This window comes from Callorhinus ursinus, unplaced genomic scaffold (genome assembly GCF_003265705.2).
Source record: "Callorhinus ursinus isolate GAN/ISIS: 27379988/994484 unplaced genomic scaffold, GSC_fseal_2.0 scaffold25, whole genome shotgun sequence".
Taxonomy (NCBI): Eukaryota; Metazoa; Chordata; class Mammalia; order Carnivora; family Otariidae; genus Callorhinus; species Callorhinus ursinus.
Window position 1 is genome coordinate 8,527,654 of NW_027397087.1, and position 21,391 is coordinate 8,549,044.

Sequence of the window (21,391 nt, forward strand, 5' to 3'; positions counted from 1 at the left end):
TCCTCCCTACCCAGGACTTCTGGGAAGGGCCCTCTGGAGTAGGCTCCGGGGGACAGGTAGAGAGGCAAGGGCGAGGGGAGGGGAAACACTTGGTAGGCTGCATTTGGAACCGGCTCAGCATCTGCCTGACAGGATGGCTTCAGGCACAGCCACCGCCGTGACGACTGGTTGTGGGGTGGGCCAAGCTCTGAGGCAATTATTCATTAATTTAACAGGCATCTGTCTGCTTATTTATGGAATGCCTACTGTGTGCAAGGTGGTTTACTAATAATAGCTAAGGTTTTATTGGATACTGTGAGGACACAGCCAACTTTCACACCATGTCTTAGGGGTTGCGGGGGCGTGTAGATGCAGAGGAAGCAACTAGGAAGAACGACAACCCCCAAAGATATGGGCCATGGGGCTTTGGCCTGTGTAGTGTAGCAGTGGGGATGTCAGATATAAAACCTGAGGATTACCAAAAAGATCTTGGAAAACTTGAGACCCAAGGCCCAAGATCCTGGAGATAAAGGGGTGGGAAATGGGGCACGAATATGGGAAATTTGGGTGAAAGGCTCAAGAAAAAGGCAGGAAGGGGTGTTAGTAGGTCCTGAGGGGGGAGCCTTGAGTCACGATTTCGGGGGCCCTGACGGTTGGGAATTTAGGGGACTGAGACGCTTTATGTCCTGAGACGGGGGACGGGACTCTGGCATCAGAGCCTGGACAAAAGTTGGGGTGCGATAGAGGCTCTAGCGAGGTTTGACAGCAGGAGCTGGAGTGCTGGGTCTGAAAGGATGCGGGAAAGTGTTTAGGGAAAGGAGGGGCGTGGCTGAGTGCGCCACCCGGGCACCGGGGTGCCGCGGCGGTTGGGGAGGCCGGGGGCTGGGGGCCGGCCGGACAGGCGGCGGCCGGGTAGGCGCTCCGAGGGAGCCGCCCGAGGCTCCGCGGGGGGGCGGTACGAGCTCAGGCTTGAGGGCGGGCGGGCTGGGGAGGAGGCGGCGGCTCGCAGAAGAACATGAATCAGCGGCGGCGGCGGCGGCGACGGCGGCGACGGCTGTGGAAGGAGCGCGGTGGCCCATCAGCGGCCCCGGGGACCCCGCGCTGCTGACGGCGGCCGCGGCGACTCGCAGCGGGCGCGGATCTCGGAGGCGCGGGCCCCAGCACCGCCCCCCGGGACGGCCCCCTCCCCTCCCGCGGCCGTCCTCTCTCGTCCCTCCTCCTCCGTCCCTCCTCCCTCCTCCCTTGTCGCTCGCGGGCCGGGCCCGGCATGGTGCGGCGTCGCGGCCGATGGCGCTGAGGCGGAGCATGGGGCGGCCGGGGCTCCCGCCGCCGCCGCCGCCGCCGCCGCCGCCGCCGCCGCTGCCGCTGCCGCTGCTGCTGGCGGGTCTGGCCGCTCTGCTGCTGGCGGAGCCCGCGGCCGCAGGTAGGGGTTGGTCGGGAGGCGGCGGAACGCGGGGGCGCTGCGGAGGGGCGCGGCCGGGTGGGCGCCCAGGGACCGCAGCGGAGCGAGCCCCGGCCTGGGCGGGCCGGAGACTTGGGTGGGGGGACCCAAGCTGGAAGGCCGAGGCTTGGGGGCTGGGGGAGGGGGGCGCAGCGCAGCGTCCGCTGCAGGTTCTCGGGCCGGGGCCCCACCCCCAACTTTCTCGCGTCCGGGGCTCTTCTGGCGGGGTGGAAGGGAAGGGAGTGGGGCTGTGGGCCGAGCGGTCAGAGGGGATTTTCCCGCCTCGACGTGTCTAGTTGTTTGCTCTCCCCTCCCAGTCCTGGGGACCCCATTCTGCCCATCCTGCACACGAGAGCCCCGTCTCAGGGGCTGGACTCAGCACCCAAGAGGCATACCTACACCATTTAGGTACAGGGGCTGTGAGGGTGCCCAGTCACGGAAAACATCTGGACATACTCTAGTTCCTGTTACCCACTCAGAGCTTCCTGAAACGGGGAATGCTGGCGAGGATGGGCTGGAGTGAGGTTGCTGATCTTCGTGGAGGCTAGCCTTCGGAGACATTGGCCGGTTATAGGAGGGCTCCTCTCCAAGTTCCCAGGTCCCTCTGGGACTGTTGGGTGTGTATGGGGTGTGAGGTCATCCCTCCCTGCCCTGTGACCGGTCCTGTGTCACAGGCTATAAAGCAGCAGCCTCAGAGCTGGCACCTTGTCTGAGACCGCACTCCCTGCCATAGGAGATTCTCAGGGAAGGGAAGGCAAAGAGTGACAAGCTGACAAGTATTTACAAGGTGAAAGGTGTGTATCTCAGGATCAGAGAGTCCAGGAATTTGCCTAGGGTTGCACAGCAAAGGCAGGAAGAAGCAGGACTGGATTCAGCTCTGTGGTAGTTCACCTGCTCCTCTGCTTAAAAACACGCCAGGAGACTGGGAGTGTGTGTGTGTGTGTGTGTGTGCGCGTGTGCGTGTGCGTGCGCGCGCACGCGCACACGCGCAGAGGGTAGCATTACGCAAGGTGGCTCCTGTTGGTGTAACAGTAGCTCAGGGGTCTTGGGCTCCCTTTTCAGGGCCCCTCCCCTCCCTTCTACCTCCTACCTCCCTAGCACCCGCCCCTGCACACATTCAGGTATTAATAGAGCCGGTGGCTGCCAGGAAGGCTGCCATGTGTTTGATCTGACGTGGTTCTGCAGCCATATGTTCTCCACTTCAGGGGAGCACCCCCTCCTTCTCTTCCTCAGCCTCCTTTCATTTGCCGGGGTGGGGTGCAGGGGTGTGCCAGCAGCAGTGTGAAGTCTGGCCAGACACCTCGGGCAGGCAGAGAGCTGGCCGCCTGTTGAACTACAGGGGTGCAGCAGTACCTGCCCCAGGTGTATGAGAGGGCCCCACCTTTTTAGCCTGGCTTGCCTTCCTTTTGGTGGTTGGGCTTGAACTTAACATGGCCCAGTCGGGAGGTACGGGGAAGAGGTCACTTCCTTGGAGCTGGGGGGAACTTGGCAGTGGCAGACATGGTGGCTGGAGAGCTTGTCATTTTCCTTCCCCCAGCCAAGGCCCAGGCCACCTTCCCTCCCACACTGTCCAACCTCTGCTTTCTTGACCATTAGCTGAGGATGAGCCCTCTGACCCAGAACCTAGGTTCTGGAAGAGGATGGGGGATATTTCCAGGGACAGGGTCCCTGTCAAGTGGGCTGACACCTTCTCCTTCTCACCTCTCAGGCCTGAAGCTCATGGGAGCCCCGGTGAAGCTGACCGTGTCTCAGGGGCAGCCCGTGAAGCTCAACTGCAGTGTGGAGGGAATGGAGGAGCCCGAGATACAGTGGGTGAAGGACGGGGCTGTGGTCCAGAGTGTGGATCAGGTGTACATCCCAGTCAGTGAGCAGCACTGGATTGGCTTCCTCAGGTGCAGGACCGTGGGGGAGAGTGTGCATGTCAGCCTGGGGGCAGGTTGTACTTTTTCCCTGGGCTTGGGAGCTGGGGGCAATGCTGATGCCCAGACGTCTGGGTTTTTTTTATTCAACAACCTGTGGAAACTTCCAGAAGTGGGGGCAGGCTGAACCCACTGAGTCTGCCCAGCATAGCTGCGCACCCCCTTGACCCTGGGAGGTGAGCCTGGTGTCCTGTTTCCACAGCCTGAAGTCAGTGGAGCGCTCTGATGCAGGCCGGTACTGGTGCCAGGTGGAGGATGGGGGTGAAATGGAGACCTCCCAGCCAGTGTGGCTCACAGTAGAAGGTGAGGGGATTTTCCCGCCTCGACATGTCTAGTTGTTTGAGACTCGTGTCTCACAAGTGGGCATGTTGACCTGGAGCAGGTGCTGTCTGCTAGTGACCACACCTCTGCAGAAGAAAGCTCAGTGGAAGCTGATTTGCCTCATTGCCCTCTGAGGGCCTGATTGCTCCAGGCTCCAGGCCTACCCTACCCCAGACACCGGAAGACCCTACCCTTTGGAGTCTGGGTATTTCACAGCCAAGGGGGTGATAAGGATCTCCAATCTATGGGGTGCAGTCAGTTTCAGTTGTCTGAGCAGCAAGCCTAAGCACCCATCTGGGGCTGGACCCTTTCTGCCAAGTGGCCAGGCCAGGAGGGGGAGGGCTGGGGGAGGGGAGGAAGGATCCGCAGCTGCGGGAGCTCAGAGCTGTTCAGCCCAGGAAAACAAAGTGACTAAGAAAGTAACAAAGGGCCCTGAACGGGATCTGGGGCCTGCCAGCAGAACTCTGCTAAAGCTTCCGCCTACTCCTCCTCCCTTTCTGACCCTCCCCCAGCTCCCCACCCTCTGCCTCCTCCCCTGCTCTGGCAAGGCCATCAGAGCAGGTCTGGGAAGTGAGAATCTACCATGCCCAAGGGGACAGCATAAAGGATATTCCTAAGGTGCCCAAAGAAGGGAAGCTTCCCCCCTCAAGCTAGACGCCTGTTCTGCAATTTGACCCAGTCGTAAGGGGCCTGCAGGACCTTCCTTATAAAGGGCTGCAAATGGTAGCAAATTTGTGGTTTGGGTAGTTGGAAACTGAGAAGTGGGAAGGCTCATCCCTCCACCCCCCTTTCTCCCCAGGTGTGCCATTCTTCACTGTGGAGCCGAAAGATCTGGCAGTACCACCCAATGCCCCTTTCCAACTGTCTTGTGAGGCTGTGGGCCCTCCTGAACCTGTTACTATTGTGTGGTGGAGAGGAGGCACAAAGGTGGGGGGGCCCGCTCCCTCTCCCTCTGTTTTAAATGTAACAGGTGAGCAGCCTCAGGAGGGGGCTTTGAGTAGGGTTGGTGAGGCTGGCAGCGTGCAAATCTGTGCAAATCACCAAGTCTGCTCTTGTGAGTGTCCAAAGCACACCCCGGTGCCTGGGTACGTGAGCTGCACCGTTACTAAGCTCATTAGTCAGGTGTGCAAGGCTGGCCAGGGGAGCTGATCAGTGATCCTGCTGGGCGTGCTTGAGGCCTCTGGAGCCTCTTTCCGTCCTTCACGGTTGTCCAGGCTATGCACAGCTGGCCCTGGGAGATGAGTCGTGTGAAACCAGGGCCACCCGTTTCCCCCACCCCTCCCGAGGGAAGGAGCGGGGAACCAGCCCACGCAGAGGTAGGAGGAGTGTCTGGCAGGCTTGCCTAGAAGACAAGACTCTAGGGCTGCAGAGTAGGGAATGGCAGGGAGAAGGAAAGGGGGAGTGCAGCACAAAGAAACAGGAGCCTCCTCTCCTAATGACCCTTTCCAGAAATTTCTAGACATTTTCTCAAACAACTGTATTTATCCATACCTACACACAGCTAGACCCAAAGCAGCAATGCCTGTACACCCCCCTGGACCCCAAGATCCTCAGGCACATAACGAAGCTTGTGAAGCTCCCTTCTCTGTGAAATAAAGCTCATGTTCCTGGTTGAGGCTTGAACTGACCAAAGGAGTTGGGAGTCTGAGCTTGGTCTCACATACTGGACGGTGGGAGGGATAGGTTCTGATGTGCCATGCCCCCTAGCAATATGAATCTTGAGAACAGGTGGGCTGCCAGACCTGTTCGGGAGGTGCTGGGTTGGAGCCGATGAGAGGGAAGTTCAGTTCTCTCCAGATGTGCGTGGTTGGGACCCTCCGGCAGCCAGCCTGATAATAAGCACTCACTGAACTCCTACTCCACACACCACACTGCTAGGCACCATGGGGGATCGAGGGAATACAAAAGATACAGAATCCGTCAGTCCAGCCCCCAAGGAATTAGTGTAATTGGGGAGACAAGACACATGCATAAGATGCTGAGAACTATTGCAGGGCAAAGAATCTGCAAATCAATGATGCGGGCGTAAGCAAACAGAAGGGCTCTGGACTGTACAGTAGAGGAGTGAACAGAGAAGGGAGTCAGCTTTGTGCTGTCTGCGGGAGGTGGGATTGAGGCAGGGGTGTAGTATGACCTTTCTCAGGTGCTTACTGTGTGCCACGCGCTTTATGTGGGTTCGCACAATCCTCCCAATTCAAGAGATGAGAAGACAGAGCCCCAGCCCTGGGGTTTATAGCCAGGCTCGTTAGACTCCAAAGTGCCTGGTTGTTCCAACCTGTTTAGCCCCTTCCTCTGGCTGGAGGGACTTCTGGATATTCAGATCCAGAGCCTGCACAAACCCCCTTCCCCAGTCCCAGGCTGAATGGGAGTTGCTGCTTGGGGGGCGCTGACTTGAGGTTTTCTGGCGTCAGGGGTGACCCAGAGCACCGTGTTCTCCTGTGAAGCTCACAACCTTAAAGGCCTGGCCTCTTCTCGCCCAGCCACTGTTCGCCTTCAAGGTAGGAGGACTGGCGGGAGGGAGGGAGGGTGAGTGAGGCAGGGGCGTTTGCAGCCAGCCGCCCAGCAGCCGTGTGAAGTTACGGTCATTTGGTGTTCCGGCTTCCCGAGGCCCTCCTGGGACCTGGGGGATGAAGGGTTAATTGGCAGAGCTCCATCCCTAGTGAGAGCACCTGAGACCCTGCCATGGCTGAGATGAGAATAGAAACCTGACGTCACAGCAGATTTCCCATCACGATGATGCAGAGTCCTCGGGAGAGAGGGAGGGAGAGAGGGAGCCAGCAGGAGATGGTCAGGGCTCATGCCCAGCCTTGCTTCTGCCAGTCCCTGTGGAGGGAATGGGGCTGGGGAAAACAGCCTAGCAGGATGATAGCGGAGATCCAAAGGGCTGGTGTGCACCAAGGGAGGGAAGATGGGAGGGAGAGAACCGGGGGGGGGGGGGGGGGGGAATGGGTTGTGGCTGCCTCTAAGTTGTCTCTCCCAAGGCCAGGGTACTGTCGTCCCCCCTCCCCTGCCACACCCATTCTTATCCTATTCCTTGGCCAGATATAGGGCCCCTGATTCAGAGAGAGGCGACCTCTCCCCGCAGCCAGCTGATAACACTCTCCCTGGTATGAGCAGCTCTCCCCTGCTGGCTTCTGGGCTTGTATATGACTGTGGTGCTGGGAGTGCTGGGTAGCCATCGTCAGGTTGGGGGGGACCCCAGGCCTTAGGGAGGGACTCGAGGCTTGACTCCTTCCTGGGCACTCAAGTCTAGGGCACTGACTCACTCCTTGTCCACAGCACTGCCTGCAGCCCCCTTTAACATTACAGTGACAAAGCTCTCCAGCAGCAATGCTAGTGTGGCCTGGACGCCAGGGGCCGATGGCCGGGCCCTGCTCCAGTCCTGTACGGTCCAGGTAAGGAGAGGGAGGACATGGCTCTCCTGGCCATGTTCGTTCTGTGGCTGCCTCGGTGGCGCTTTGTTCGCAGTGGTATCACATTTACCTACACTTGTCCGTGGGGCTTGGTCTCCAGCTCTCTCCGGGTGTTGCTTCCTTTCCAGGAACAGCCCAGCCCGCCCCTTACCATGAGTGCTCTGGCCACCAAGTGACTTGGCAAATTGGCTCAAACCTGTACATTCTTCAGGCTGGAAAGCAGATCACTGGAGCAGATGTGGGATGCCTGGAGGAGTTTTTCTTCTGTCGGCAAAACCCCAAACCTTTGATTTAGCTGATGCCTGTACCCTCATGTCCCATCCCCTGACTCATGCCAAAGAGAACAAGGGGACTGGAAGGGGTTCTAAGCCCCAGAGAGTGGAAAACGTGGATGAGGTGATATCAAAAACAAGAGGCAATGCAGCCTTGTTTATTTTCATCTGTTTACTCCCAAGTTTTTAATGAGCACCTTTGAAACTGTTCTAGGCAGTTCCCCCAGGCAGGAGAGGCCCCTGCTCTGGGCTCTACCATTTAGAGGACCCCACTCTGGCCCTCCTTTGGCTGCACCCCTTGCCCCTGGGCAAGGAGTCTGTAGAGACAAGGGGATATGCCCATCTAGATCATTGAGGACATCCCCTCCCCTCCCCCAACTGCCACGCCCCTCCCCCAACTGCCACGCCACACCATCTTAGATACTCAGGACCTCCACCCTTATGGCCCCCAGTCTGCTTCTGGGACCTGTGTGGGCCTCTTCCCTGGTCCCTCCTTGGGAGGGCATGGTTTGTGCACCTCAAGTCCAAAGGGCAGCCATTGTGGGGAATCGGTATGCAGGTAGCATTGTCCACACCCGCGCAGTTGTTCCTCCCGGTACAGCGATGTTCCTCCTGGTACAGACCCTTGGCTCACAGGCTAGCTCTTTTTTTTTTTTTTTTTAAGATTTTATTTATTTATTTAATCGACAGAGAGGGAGAGAGACAGCGAGAGAGGGGACCCAAGCAGGGGGAGTGGGAGAGGGAGAAGCAGCCTTCCTGCGGAGCAGGGAGCCCGATGCGGGGCCCGATCCCAGGACCCTGGGGCCATGACCCGAGCCGAAGGCAGTTGCTCAACCGACTGAGCTCCCCAGGCACCCCACAGGCTAGCTCTTCTTGTGCCACCACATTCTGGCTTGGGAATCCTAGGGATGAGAGGATTATAAATGCAAACTTGACCTTCCAGATTGTTTTGAAGCTTTATTTGTTCGTATACCATCATAGGAAATATTTTGTTCCAATAATTTGTTAGCTGATTTATAACATGTAAATATTTAGCCATTTAGCCAAAATGTAAGGTGAAGGCCTGGTTCACCATGCTCCTAGGCTCCCAGTTACTCTGCCCTTGAGAAACTAGAGTTTGCACTGGCGTGTAGCTATAATAAACGGTAACCCTTCTAACCGAGTTATGTACCAAGCACAAAAGGGTATGAGTTTTCTAGAGTAGTTGGGAAAGTCTTTGACAGAAAACGTGGTATTTGCACCGAGTCTTAAAAGATGAGTTGGAGGGGCACCTGGGTAGCTCAGTTGGTTAAGCCACTGCCTTCGGCTCAGGTCATGATCCTGGAGTCATGGGATCGAGTCCTGCATCGGGCTCCCTGCTCGGCAGGGGGTCTGCTTCTCCCTCTGACCTCCCCTCTCTCTCAAACAAATAAATAAAATCCTTAAAAAAAAAAAAAAAAAAAAGATGAGTTGGACTTCGCTAGGAAGAGCAGGTCATTCCAAGCAAAGGAACAGCATTTGCAAAGGCATGGAGGCATGGAACTTGGTGTTATTAGAGTGGGGGCAGGTGGGAGGGAGTGGGTTGCAAGTGTTTGCTGATAGGCTTAGAGGAGGCATTAACTCAAGATCTCCCCCCACCTTCTCTGTCCCCTGCTCCTGCCCATGCCTATTGCATCTTCGGCCTCCCTCCTCTCCATCACTACTTTGCTGCTTTTCTGTAGGTGACACAGGCTCCAGGAGGCTGGGAGGTCCTGGCTGTCGTGGTCCCCGTGCCGCCTTTTACCTGCCTGCTCCGGGACCTGGCACCTGCCACCAACTACAGCCTCAGGGTGCGCTGTGCCAACGCCTTGGGGCCTTCTCCATATGCCGACTGGGTGCCCTTTCGGACAAAGGGCCTAGGTAAGGGGCTTGCAGAGCAGAGTGGCTAGGCAGGGCCTGCGTGGGGAACAGGCGATGTTGGCTTCAGTCCTGAATGAAGTTGCTTGAGAGAGAGGTTACCTGAAAGGGGGGTTCCTGCCTCATTCAGCAAACACGGAGTGTCTGCTGCGTACCTATGAATTAGATAAATCCGACCCCTTCCCATGCAGCTTTAGTTCTAGGGGGTGGAGCAGGCATGCAAATCAGAAAAGATCAGATCGTTTGGTGAGGAAGAGTGCCCTCAGGGTCGTCCAGGCATACCCCCATAAAGAGATTGAGGTTTGAATGATAAGGAACAACCACACTTGGGGGAGGGGAAGTCACTGCAGAAGCGGGCATAGCAAGTGCAGAGATCCTATGGCAGGAACTTGCTTGGAGTTCTCCTATCCATAGCAGAGATGCTGGTGGGGCTATGAGGGGGTAGTGGTGAAGGATGCTGCTGAGGCGGTAGCCGAGAGCAGCACTGTACCTAGCAGGGTGCTGTGGGTCCTGCCATTGGTTCCAAAGGCTAGCACGGGATGGTGATAGTGGGTAGGGCAGGGCTCTTAGCGGCCTTCTCTCTTTGGGTACAGCCCCAGCCAGCGCTCCCCAGAACCTCCATGCCATCCGCACAGACTCAGGCCTCATCCTGGAGTGGGAAGAAGTGATCCCCGGGGGCCCTTTGGAAGGCCCCCTGGGACCCTATAAATTGTCCTGGGTTCAGGACAATGGAACGCAGGTAAGGGGCACCCAGGTAAGGGGAGACAAGCCTCTGCTCTCCAGGTACACCGAGTCATCTGTCAGGACTCAAGACCTTTAGAGCTTCCGAATGGCTGTCCTTGGTGGGCCTGGGGACTTTGGTGGGCTGGGCCTCCCACCACCCCAGGGAGTCCACTTTTCCCCACCTTCCCCTGCAGGCTTCCCTCCTTGTTGGATTGTCTCCTGTTAGGATTGTATCCGATGGCTGCTTGTAAAGCAGGAAGCACATTCCTGAACAGACTGGGGGAGGGCACGGATGAGGCTGTCTTATCCTCAGCCTGGTTTCTTCCCATCCCCCACCGCTGCCTGCCGGGACTGAGCCTTGTTTGTGTTCAGGGGAGGCCTCTGTGGCCTGGAGAAGGAATGTGATGACTCCCAGCAGGTTGTGTTCCTGAGGTCCCTGAACCCACGGTGTCCCTTACCTCCTGGGTTCCTAGCCCGACCTTTTTCTGCATTCAGGCCCCAGCTGGAGGCCTTTTCCTCAGCCTCAAACGTGGGATGGGGGTTTTTCCTGGCTGCAGGGTGAGCTGACAGTGGAGGGGACCAGGGCCAACTTGACAGGCTGGGATCCGCAGAAGGACCTGACTGTGCGTGTATGCATCTCCAATGCAGTTGGCTGTGGGCCCTGGAGTCAGCCACTGGTGGTCTCTTCTCATGACCATGCAGGTAAGGCCTGTAGGGGAAGGGCAACCTAGATCGGTGGAAGGAGCTTGGTAGCACCTTTGCTTCTAATAGACCCAAAGACTCAGCAGTTGAGGCCAGGGTTGGTATTTGAACGATATGTCATTCTCCCCCTGCCCCAGAACTAGCATAGAAATCCCCGGTCTCATCGTAGGTTCCAACAGCCAGGGCCTGTCACTGACAGGGTCGGAACTCTTGGGGCTTCCTTTGGAGTTTCTTTCTCCTCGGGATCTTTATTGACTTAAGAGAACCTCTTGTCCAGGCCAGATGGTCATCAATGGAAAGTTCTAAAGGGATTCCTTGATGTCAGCCTCACTCATGCCACTGCCCCTGTCTCCCATAGGCCAGCAGGGCCATCCCCACAGCCGCACATCCTGGGTGCCTGTGGTCCTGGGTGTGCTGACAGCCTTGGTGACGGCCGCGGCCTTGGCCCTCATCCTGCTTCGGAAGAGGCGGAAGGAGACACGGTTCGGGTAAGGGGGGGCGCCGAGGAGGGAGAGGCGGGCGGTGACCAGAGATCTTGGGGCTGACTCCAAGTCCTGGATTTCCCCTTAGGCAAGCCTTTGACAGTGTCATGGCCCGGGGGGAGCCAGCCGTTCACTTCCGGGCAGCCCGGTCCTTCAATCGGGAGCGGCCTGAGCGTATTGAGGCCACACGTGAGTGTGGGGAATCATAGGAAGAATGGACTCTCTTCGCGCCCCTATCCATATTCTTTTTGTTAGCTCATTAATTTGGCCAGTGTGTCTGAACACTGATGAGTCCTGAGCACACAGCAGTGGAAAAGACACATAGACCTACCCTTGTGGAGGTTTCCATCCTAGCCGTGGGAGAGCTAAAGTAAGCTCATGCCTCTTCTGAGGGCTGAGCCTGGGGTGTGTGTCAGGAGCCAGAGAGGCCCCTCTTCTGTCTCACCACCCTTCTCCCCACAGTGGACAGCTTGGGTATCAGCGATGAACTCAAGGACAAACTGGAGGATGTGCTCATCCCTGAGCAGCAGTTCACCCTGGGCCGGATGTTGGGCAAAGGTGTGTGGGGCTGCATGGAGACTAGCCAGGGTGGAGTTTGTGGTTTGGGGGTGTGGGTTTGGGGCAGCTCCTGTGAACACGATATGCTGAGTACCTTGGTGGGAGGCCCAGCCCACCAAAGTCCCCAGGCCCACCAAGGACAGCCATTCGGAAGCTCTAAAGGTCTTGAGTCCTGACAGATGACTCGGTGTACCCCAGCACTTTGGGGGTGTGGGTTTGGGGCAGCTCCTGTGAACACGATATGCTGAGTCGGGGATGTTTGGGGGAACGGTGGCTGGGGATAAGGAGGGCAGAGGAGCACTCCCAGCATACTTCCTTCGGCTGTGGACAAGGGAGCCTCCTGCAGTGGCCCCGAAGTCTAGTGATTTGTGTCCCTGGGGAGGGTCACCTTGAAGAAAAGGGGCGGGGGGTGGTAGGGCAAGCGGCCTCACCATCATTTGGGTCGGTTCCTAGGAGAGTTTGGTTCAGTGCGGGAGGCCCAGCTGAAGCAGGAGGATGGCTCCTTTGTGAAAGTGGCCGTCAAGATGCTGAAAGGTGAGTGGAGAACAGTAGACCTAGAGTGGGGAGTGGAAGGGGTGACTGAGCCGGAAGTAGGCTCTGCTGCACCCCTAGACTTTCCAAGAAGAGTTAGTCAGCACTAACTAGGATGCCGCCTGTGCCACGTGAATAATTCAAAAGCATAAACCAACACACGTTTGCGCCCTTCGCTTTCTGTCGTCAGCAGTGACTGCCCTCTGGGCTCATTCAGGGTGATTAAAGCTGGTTGCCTGAGCGTCTGGGCTATCCAAACCAAAGGGAAGACTGTTAGCAAGTGGAAAAATGGTTGGAGAGCCCCACTCCATGGGAGTTTCTTCTGCTAATGGCCAGACTGTTTCCTGAGCCCTCTGGGAAGCCCAGGAAGGACAAGGCCTGGGAGTCTTGGCCAGAATTGGGGGCACATCTCCCTTATTCCCTCCCTCCCATCTTCTTCTAGCTGACATCATTGCTTCAAGCGACATTGAAGAGTTCCTCAGGGAAGCGGCTTGCATGAAGGAATTTGACCACCCACACGTGGCCAAGCTTGTTGGTGAGCTCCTTCTCGGGGGGAGGCAGATATACAATAGGGCTGGGAGGGCAGCCTGTAGGAGAGAAGTTTGGACTTAGCTGGTGAGGAAGCAGATAGCAAAATAGCAAGGAAGGTCCTGGCTGAAATCTGATCCAACTCCAGATAAGGAGTTTATCGTGCAGGCCCTGTACCAAAGGTCCGCACTTGGAAGACTGCTCCTGTGGGCGCCTGGGTGGCTCGGTTGGTTAAGCGACTGCCTTCGGCTCAGGTCATGATCCTGGAGTCCCGGGATCGAGTCCCGCATCGGGCTCCCTGCTCGGCAGGGAGTCTGCTTCTCCCTCTGACCCTCCCTCCTCTCATGTGCTCTCTCTCTCTCTCATTCTCTCTCTCAAATAAATAAATAAAATCTTTAAAAAAAAAAAAAAAAAGACTGCTCCTGTGAACAGAGGAGAAGGAGGGGACAAGTAAATGCTCCAGAGATCTGGGGGCAGCCAGATCTTAGGTAGTCGCCAGTAGGTAGGCCAGTGTGGACTTACAGGGAGGGAGGTAGCAGAGCGAGGGCTAGAGATAGGACCTAGCAGGTGGCGGACTCGTGCAGACACCTAAGCCATCTCTTGACTGGTATGTGCCCTGCTCCTGACTCTCCCTTGTCCCCAGGAGTGAGCCTCCGCAGCAGGGCCAAAGGCCGTCTCCCCATCCCCATGGTCATCTTGCCCTTCATGAAGCACGGGGACCTGCACGCCTTCCTACTCGCCTCCCGGATTGGGGAGAATCCCTTTGTGAGTGCCTGAGGTGGAATGGCCAGGATTTGGAAAGGGACAAAGACCCTTGGATTGAGTTTGGCTTGGTGGGCAGGGCCGATTAAGCTGGTTGGGAAGAGGCAGGCTGGCTTTGACCCTTTTTATGTTAGAAGGCTTCCTTCTCCCTCGCAAAGTCCTGCTGGGAATTTTAGGCAGGGCAAGGGCCCGCTTCTGGGAGAAGAGACCCCTGGAGCTCCACACTGGGAGTGTCTTGACTCTTGGATGCTCTCTCAGATCTGCCAAAGCTTCTTTGTCTTGGGAAGCCGCTCCAAACGCCCTCCTGTAATTCCAAGGACAGTCTAGGCTTCCTGGCCAGGGAACCCCCTTCATCCTGCCCTGGCTGGGTGGGCAGATCCAGCCTGAGCTTGCCCTGTCTGCCCACCAGAACCTGCCCCTGCAGACCCTGGTCCGGTTCATGGTGGACATCGCCTGTGGCATGGAGTACCTGAGCTCCCGGAACTTTATCCACCGAGACCTGGCTGCTCGGAATTGCATGTATGTGAATTCTAGAGGGCTCGGGGCGTGGGGTGGGTGGGGAACAGAGCAGCCTATGACAGGAGGACTAGCTAATGGTCAGCTCTCACCTGGGTGCGTGGGGACAGCTGGGGAGCAAAGATGCCCTGGTTTCCGTAAGGCTGACTGCATCCTCCAACACCCCTCACAGGCTGGCGGAAGACATGACAGTGTGCGTAGCTGACTTTGGGCTCTCCCGGAAGATCTATAGCGGGGACTACTATCGCCAGGGCTGTGCCTCCAAATTGCCTGTCAAGTGGCTGGCCCTGGAGAGCCTGGCCGACAACCTGTATACTGTGCACAGTGACGTGGTGAGCAGGGTGGCACAGTGAGTCTCGGTGGGAACGCAAGCAGCGTGGCCTAGGGTGTGGGTGGCCCTTTAGAGTCCTCAAGGACCTAGCCGGGTCTCTTCTTTGGGCTTTGGCTGCTCCCTTATGAGGCGCCTGAGCCCTAAGATGTGCTTGCCTTAGGATTCTGCCCAGCTCAGGAAACCTAGTGACATCTCCCCTCCAACCTTGCTTCCGTCCCAGTGGGCCTTCGGGGTGACCATGTGGGAGATCATGACTCGTGGGCAGACGCCGTATGCTGGCATTGAGAATGCTGAGATTTACAACTACCTCATCGGCGGGAACCGCCTGAAACAGCCTCCGGAGTGTACAGAGGACGTGTGAGTGCCCTGGGAAGGGGATCTGGGGAGGAAGGAGGAATTTGGGGTTTCAGGTGCTGCCTTCCACGACAGCTGCTGGTCCAATGGGAGCTCGGAACCTCAACTGGACCTTTCGGTTTTTTGGTGGAAATGTCCTTGTCCCCAGAGGGAAGACCAACCTCCACTCCAAGCTGCCTCTTCATCTGCCACCTCCTGTTACTCTCTCTCCCGCTCTCCCATCCTGTATTTTTTGTTCCACCCTTTTTTACACTCTTATTTTCTCCAGTTTCCAGGAAGAACCAGGAACCATGAGGGCAGAAGGTACAGAGTTGAGCAACAGCGCACGATTCTGTCACCTTCTCCCCACCCACCCCCCACTCCTTCTCAGTCCCCAGCTAGTCTAAGAAAACCTCCCAGGCTGAGCCCTCCCTTCCCCTCAGAGAGGGCTGCACCAGGGCAAGAGAAAACTGCCGCTCTATCACATTCCTTGCTAGACAAGGAGGGGGCGTGGGGGATGGGGTGGCGGGAGGTTGGCCTCCTCTTAAGGGAGTGGAGAGACCTAGGATCCTGGGGAGAAGAACTGCCTTCTTTCCTTTCTGAAAGCCTGGAACCTTTGGGAGTGGGGTAGGGTGGGGATACACCCACTGCACAGGGGAGTGTTGTGAACCCCTCGTGACTGGAAGACAGGGTTACTAGCATTAGCTGGGTACTTTACAGGCATTCTTTCAGGTAATCCCCTTCTAATCCCATAAGGAAAAGACTATCATTACCCTATTTTGTAGATGAAAAACTAAGATTAAAGAGGCTAAGTAACATGGCCAAGGTCACACAGCTATTAAGTAGATGAGTTGGGATGTGAACCTAGATACCTGTGATTTTAGACTAGGTGCCTCTTAACTGTGACGCCAAATGTAATTTGTCCGTTCTAGTGTTGTATTTCCCACCCTGTGCAAGCCAGTTGCCCTGGGGCCCTGGAGGACCTTTTCACTGGTACCAGGGGGAGGGCGTCCACAGTGATCCAGGGAAGGAATCTACTCCCTACCTCTTGCTGTGGGGTTGGACCAGAGGTCCAAGATCAGGGACAGGCAGAGGAACGCCTGGCCTGAATGGTGGGGTCCTTTTTCTCCAGGGCAGTTGGTTTGGAGTGCCCTGATCCTTGACTGTGGGTGAGAGGGAAATCTGAGGGTGCGAGCCAGGCCCTACCCCTCCTGCTCATCTGCACAGCTCAGGGCATGGCAGGGGCAGGAGCTCAGGTCTCCCTGTGGCTGTAGCCTGCCTGGGCATCTGGAGCTGCAGAGGTTCTGCTGGGCATCGGGGATCAGGCTCCGGCTTAGCTTCCTCCCAGGCCGGAGCTAGTGTTGTCAATGGGGTGGGCGCTGGCCTCCTACCAGCCAGCCTGGTGGACAGGCGCCAGTTGGCTCCTAGCACAGCCTTGACAATGTAGCCCAGCCTGGCCACATAACCATGGCCCTGGGCCATTTCCATGCCCTCTTCGATGTCTGGCACCATTCCTCCCATCATTGGGGGCCCCTGTCAGGAGGGCCAGTGTGTGGGGCAGTGTTTGGGGCTTCTGTTGTGGGCACAAGAGAGTCAGGCATTTGCTCTGACTGCATCTGGTCTCAACCCCCTTCCCTTAGTTCTTTTTTTTTTTTTTTTTTTTTTTTAACTTAAGCCTGAGGCATTCCCTGGGAACAGGAATAAGACCTCAGGGAATCTGTAAGGTTCCTGATAGTGTATGTAAAAAGTGTTCCTTCCTGGGGGTAGGGGTGGGGTGGGTGGGGTGGGTGGGGTGGGTGGGGGGGAGGGCTGGAAGCTTTTCTAGATTCAAAGGTGTCCATGAACAATGAAGATTTAAGTCCGCCTGTGTGGGTGAGGATTTGGGACAAAGGGTGGCTGTTCAAATCCTTGCCATTAAAATAACACTGACTCCCGCTGTGTTCTGCAAGGCAAAAGCACGCCTAGTGCCCCCTCCCAGCAGAGCCTAGGTTGGACTCTCAGCCAGCTCCATCACTTTCTACCTGTGTGACCTTGGGCAAGGTTCTTAACCTCTCTGGGCCTCAGTTTCCACAGTGGTAAAATAGGGATCATTTATTTCACAGGGTTGTGGTGAGCATTACATAATAAATGTCAACTACTTAGAAGAGGGCCCGATACATAGTCCTACATACGGGTGTGTTAAAGTTTTCCACATCGTGGTTCCGTATGGTTAAGGGGCCTCAGCTTCTCCTCGTGGTTCCTCACTGCCTCCCCTCACGCTCCTCTGCGCCCAGGTATGAGCTCATGTACCAGTGCTGGAGCGCCGACCCCAAGCGGCGCCCGACCTTCACGTGCCTGCGGATGGAGCTGGAGAGCATCCTGGGCCACCTGTCCGTGCTGTCCACCAGCCAGGACCCCTTGTACATCAACCTGGAGCGAGCTGAGGGGCCCGCCGAGGGAGGCCCCCTGCAGCTGCCTGGCGGGGAGCAGGCCAGCAGCGGGGCCGGGGATGGCAGCAGTGTGGGGGCAACCGGGGGCACCCCCAGTGACTATCGGTACATCCTCAGCCCTGGGGGGCTCGCTGAGCGGCCCGGGCAGGAGGAGGAGCCGCCAGAAAGCCCCGCCAGTGAGGCCCAGAGGCGGCTGCTGCAGCAGCAGGGGCTCCTGCCCCACAGTAGCTGTTAGCCCGCAGGCTGAGTGCGGCCGGGGCCGTGCTGCTGGCCGAGGACCCTGGCCCGGGCCGTGCAGCGTGGGGGCTCCTGTGGCAGTCCTCCCAAGCTGCGCTGGAAGCCTGGACGGACCAAATGGCCCAATCCCGGTTCTTCCTGCGGCCACTCTGGCCTGCCTGGCATTGGCTCAGGCCGGGGCCCGGTGGAGGTGGGCCAGGCCTGGTTGCCTAAACCCAGGCAGCTGGCAGGAGGGGGGTGGTGGTTATGTTTCCATGGTTACCGTGGGTGTGGAGAGGAGTTGGGGGAGGGTAGATCCAGCCCTGTGGGCCCCTACCCTCTGGCTGAGCTGCTCCTGCTGCTTTAGCGCATACACTGAGGTGTCTGACCCTGGGGGCCCCAGCCCTGCCCATGCTTGGGGTTTTAAGTGTCCAGGTTTGCTCTTCCTCACAAAGAGATGCCCTTGTATTATTCCCCTGTAGGTGAGAGTTGGTAAGGGGTTGATACAGTCAGGTCCCAAGTGCTGGGAGACAGTGGGGCATTCTCAGGTCTGAATCCTCGTCCCCTTCCTGATGACCCAGACCACCTAGGCCAGGAGTCAAGTGCAGCTGACCAGGTCACAGCAAGGCATGCTGGATCACGGCAGGCTGCCACTTGCCCAGCCTCTAAAGGCAGGGCACCCAGCCTGGCAAGAGGAAGGGGTGCTGTAGGCCTGCCCAGGAACGCGGGAGGCCCTCTTACGCCCTCCCACAGGCTGTCTGAGCATGCTACCAAATCCCAGAGTACCCTAAGACTAACAAAGGCAGCTGTGTCTGAGCTCAGCCCTTCCACGCAGCGTCCCTTAGCCCCAGTTCTCCCTCTCCCTGGAGACCCTCTTCTGTCCCGAATCTCCAGAGACAGACAGAAAATAGGCCTGGTGGCTGGCGTGGGTGAGGGGGAGTTCGTGGAGCCTGGACCCCAGCCCTGGCTAGGGGAGCCCCCGGATTGCATGGGGCAGGCCCCTGCTGTTAGGGATATTTCCAAGCTGTTAGAAGCTGTTTAAAAACGGAAATAAAATTGAGAGCTAAAGACCCAAGGCTTTGTCTCTTAACTGTTTACTTTTTTCCAGATCGCAAAAATGAAGCATCTCTGCATAGAGAAAAATCTGGAAAGACATATGCCAAAATGTTAACAGCTGTTATCTTTACATGATGTGAGTTAAAGGGACTTGTTTTCCTTTGTGCCTTCCAAGTTTTCTGCACTGAGCACAAAATGCTTTTGTAATTAGAAAAGACCCCAGAGAATGTTATCACATTAAAGATAATACATAGTCAGGTAGACAATTAGGAAAATGTAGAAAATCATTTTTAAAAGTGCCAAATACCTATATTCCTACCACCTAGAGATAGCCGCCCTTGACCTTTTGAAAACGTAAATGTTTTGAAAAGCTTTGGCTGTCTCCTACCCCTCTATCAGACTTTCCTTCTATCTTTGGGTGTGGACACTTTGTTCTCACCTTTATACCATTGCTGGGAGCCAGGGGAAACTGGGAAGAAACAGGCAAAGAGAATGGTTTGCCTCTTCAGAATTAGAAGTAAGAGCATGAAGTTTGCTTCTAAGTATTTCCACCTGAACATTTTAGTTTAGAAGCTTTATTTATTTATTTTTAAAGATTTTATTTATTTATTTGACAGAAAGAGCACAAGCAGCGGGGAGTGGCAGGCAGAGAGACAGGGAGAAGCAGACTCCCTGCTGAGCAGGGAGCCTGATGCGATGCTGGGCTCCATCCCAGGACCCTGAGATCATGACCTGAGCTGAAGGAGGATGCTTAACCGACTGAGCCCCCCAGGCACCTGATAGTTTAGAAGCTTTGAGAGCAAGCTCGTGGGAGCATGTAGCAGGAGGCATGAGAACTGGGCCCTTCTCTGTGCGGCGGGGTGTGGGAAGACAGGGAGGGACACAGGTATTGCCCTGCTGGCTAAGGGCAGTGGAATGGGGCGGGTGCTTCTGAAAGCAAATATCCTGAAAAACCTGGTGCTGGTACTCCAGATTCTGGTTGTCGTGTGGATCGTGGATCGTGAGACCTGAATTCACTTCCAGGGAAGTGGCTTTCAGAATGTTTCCTGCTGTGATTAGCTTTAACTGCAGGTCATGATTACTTGTGAGGTTATGTTTGGGAATGATTGAGAAGAGCTTTACTCTCAAATAATTGTCTGCCATTAATGGGCTCCTATTATGTGCCAGGCACTGCACCAAGCACTTCATATATATTATCTCATTTAATACAGAGAGCATTCCTACAAGATGGGAATATAATTATCATCCTCTGATAGGACAGAAGCCTGTGCTCCTCCTCCTCGCAGCATTCCAGAGAGCACCCTGAAGCAGCTCTGTCATGATCATGTTATCTTTTGGGTGAATGCAGGTCAGCAGTAGGCACCTTTTAATGTACAGGAGGCTCCTGGGTGGCTCAGTCAGTTAAGCATCCGACTCTTGATCTCAGCTCAGGTCTTGATCTCAGGGGTGTGAGTTTAAGCCCTCCATTGGGCTCCACGCTGGGCATGGAGCCTACTTAAAAAAAGTACAGGAGTTATGGGGGGGTGTGTGTGTGTGTGTGTGTGTGTGTGTGTGTGTGTGTGTGTGTGTGTGTGTGACAAAGTAATTAAGTAGTAGTTACCCACCAGTAACTAAATCTGTGTAAATAATTTTCTCAGCTCAGTCTTTTTTCCCCAAGCATCTTGGCTCCCCCATGGTGAAGGGGTTTGAGGTAGGTGATAATAGTAGAGTTTTTGAAAACTTTTTTTGAAGTACAGAACACATCTCAAAAAAATATGCCAATCAGAAGTGCACAGTCCTTAAGAATTTCCACAAACAGATCCAAATAACCAGCAACCAGATCGAGAGACAAATATTACCAGCACTCTAGAAGCAACCCTTTAGGCCCTGCCCCAACCTCTGCCTCCTCCTACCTCCCCAAAGGTAACCTCTATCCTGACTTACAACATCATGGATGAAAGTAGCTCTTTTTAAAGTTTACATAGAAAAAAAAATAAAGTTTATATAGACTCATATAGGTTGATTATTTTGTGTTTGCGTTCTTGGATCCCACAATATGTTTTTCAGAATCATCTAACCATACCAATTTTGAGAAGTGGGAGTCAAAAAAAAGAGGAGTAGAACAGTGCTTCTGTTTTGTTTTATATTTTTGTTTTTTATTATGTGCCTAGCTCAGTGCCTCTCCTACCTCAAACAAGCTCCCTCAAACAAATCACCTGAGAATCTTGGTAGAATGTGGACTCGGATTCAGTAGGTCTAGGGTGGGGCCAGAGATTCTGCATTCTAACAAGTGCTTAGGTGATGCTGATGCTGCTGGTCCACACATTGAGGTGCAAGCTCCATCAGTAATTTGAAAGGGTGCAGTATGAATTTGAAAAGTCATTCAGTGCCTCCACTATATGAGCATTCTAACAAAATCCCACTGGTGGAAAAGATTAGAGCATAATTTAATTTCTTTTTTTTTTTTTAAGATTTTATTTATTTATTTGACAGAGACAGACACAGTGAGAGAAGGAACACAAGCACCGGAGAGTGGCAGAGGGAGAAGCAGGCTTCCCGCCGAGCAAGGAGCCCCATGTGGGGCTCGATCCCAGGACCCTGGGATCATGACCTGAGCCGAAGGCAGACGCTCAACGACTGAGCCACCCAGGCGCCCCCATAATTTAATTTCTACATCTTATAAAATTTAATTACTTTTCGTGTGTCTGCTTGATATTTTTCTACTTAAAAAAATTAATTTAGGGCGCCTGGGTGGCTCAGTTGGTTGAGCGACTGCCTTTGGCTCGGGTCATGATCCCGGAGTGCCGGCAGGGAGTCTGCTTCTCCCTCTGACCCTCTTCCCTCTCGTGCTCTCTATCTCTCATTCTCTCTCTCTCGAATAAATAAATAAAATCTTTAGAAAAAATTAATTTATTGGGGTGCCTGAGTGGCTCAGTTGGGAAGCATCCAACTCTTGATCTCAACTCAGGTCTTGGTCTTGATCTCAGGGTCATGAGTTCAAGCCCTGTACTAGGCTCCAGGCTGG

General features: G+C 55.5%; 1 protein-coding gene across 2 annotated transcripts; it reads left to right on the forward strand.

Annotated features, from left to right (window-relative positions):
* The first annotated feature begins 1,021 nt into the window (after positions 1–1,021).
* TYRO3 (TYRO3 protein tyrosine kinase) lies at positions 1,022–19,640 on the forward strand. Of its 2 annotated transcripts, XM_025884644.2 has the most exons (19): positions 1,023–1,402; positions 3,129–3,312; positions 3,542–3,642; positions 4,460–4,630; positions 6,072–6,158; positions 6,940–7,055; positions 9,046–9,223; positions 9,814–9,959; positions 10,501–10,645; positions 11,004–11,133; positions 11,216–11,316; positions 11,590–11,685; positions 12,139–12,219; positions 12,659–12,751; positions 13,388–13,509; positions 13,916–14,025; positions 14,195–14,354; positions 14,574–14,710; positions 16,960–19,639. In XM_025884644.2, the coding sequence occupies exons 1-19, from the start codon at positions 1,267–1,269 to the stop codon at positions 17,348–17,350; spliced, it is 2,685 nt and encodes an 894-aa protein (XP_025740429.1). In that variant the 5' UTR covers positions 1,023–1,266; the 3' UTR covers positions 17,351–19,639. The 2 variants fall into 2 exon arrangements, with proteins under 2 accessions (XP_073732935.1, XP_025740429.1); XM_073876834.1 differs by lacking the exon at positions 6,072–6,158 and having other exon boundaries at positions 1,022–1,402; positions 16,960–19,640.
* Positions 19,641–21,391: the final 1,751 nt, after the last annotated feature.

Coding starts and splice junctions, on each gene's coding strand:
- TYRO3 (XM_025884644.2), top strand. CDS start 1,267: ATGGCGCTGAGGCGGAGCATGGGGCGGCCGGGGCTCCCGCCGCCGCCG. Junction 3,643..4,459: donor AGTGTGGCTCACAGTAGAAG/GTGAGGGGATTT, acceptor CTTTCTCCCCAG/GTGTGCCATTCTTCACTGTG. Junction 11,317..11,589: donor TGAGCGTATTGAGGCCACAC/GTGAGTGTGGGG, acceptor TTCTCCCCACAG/TGGACAGCTTGGGTATCAGC.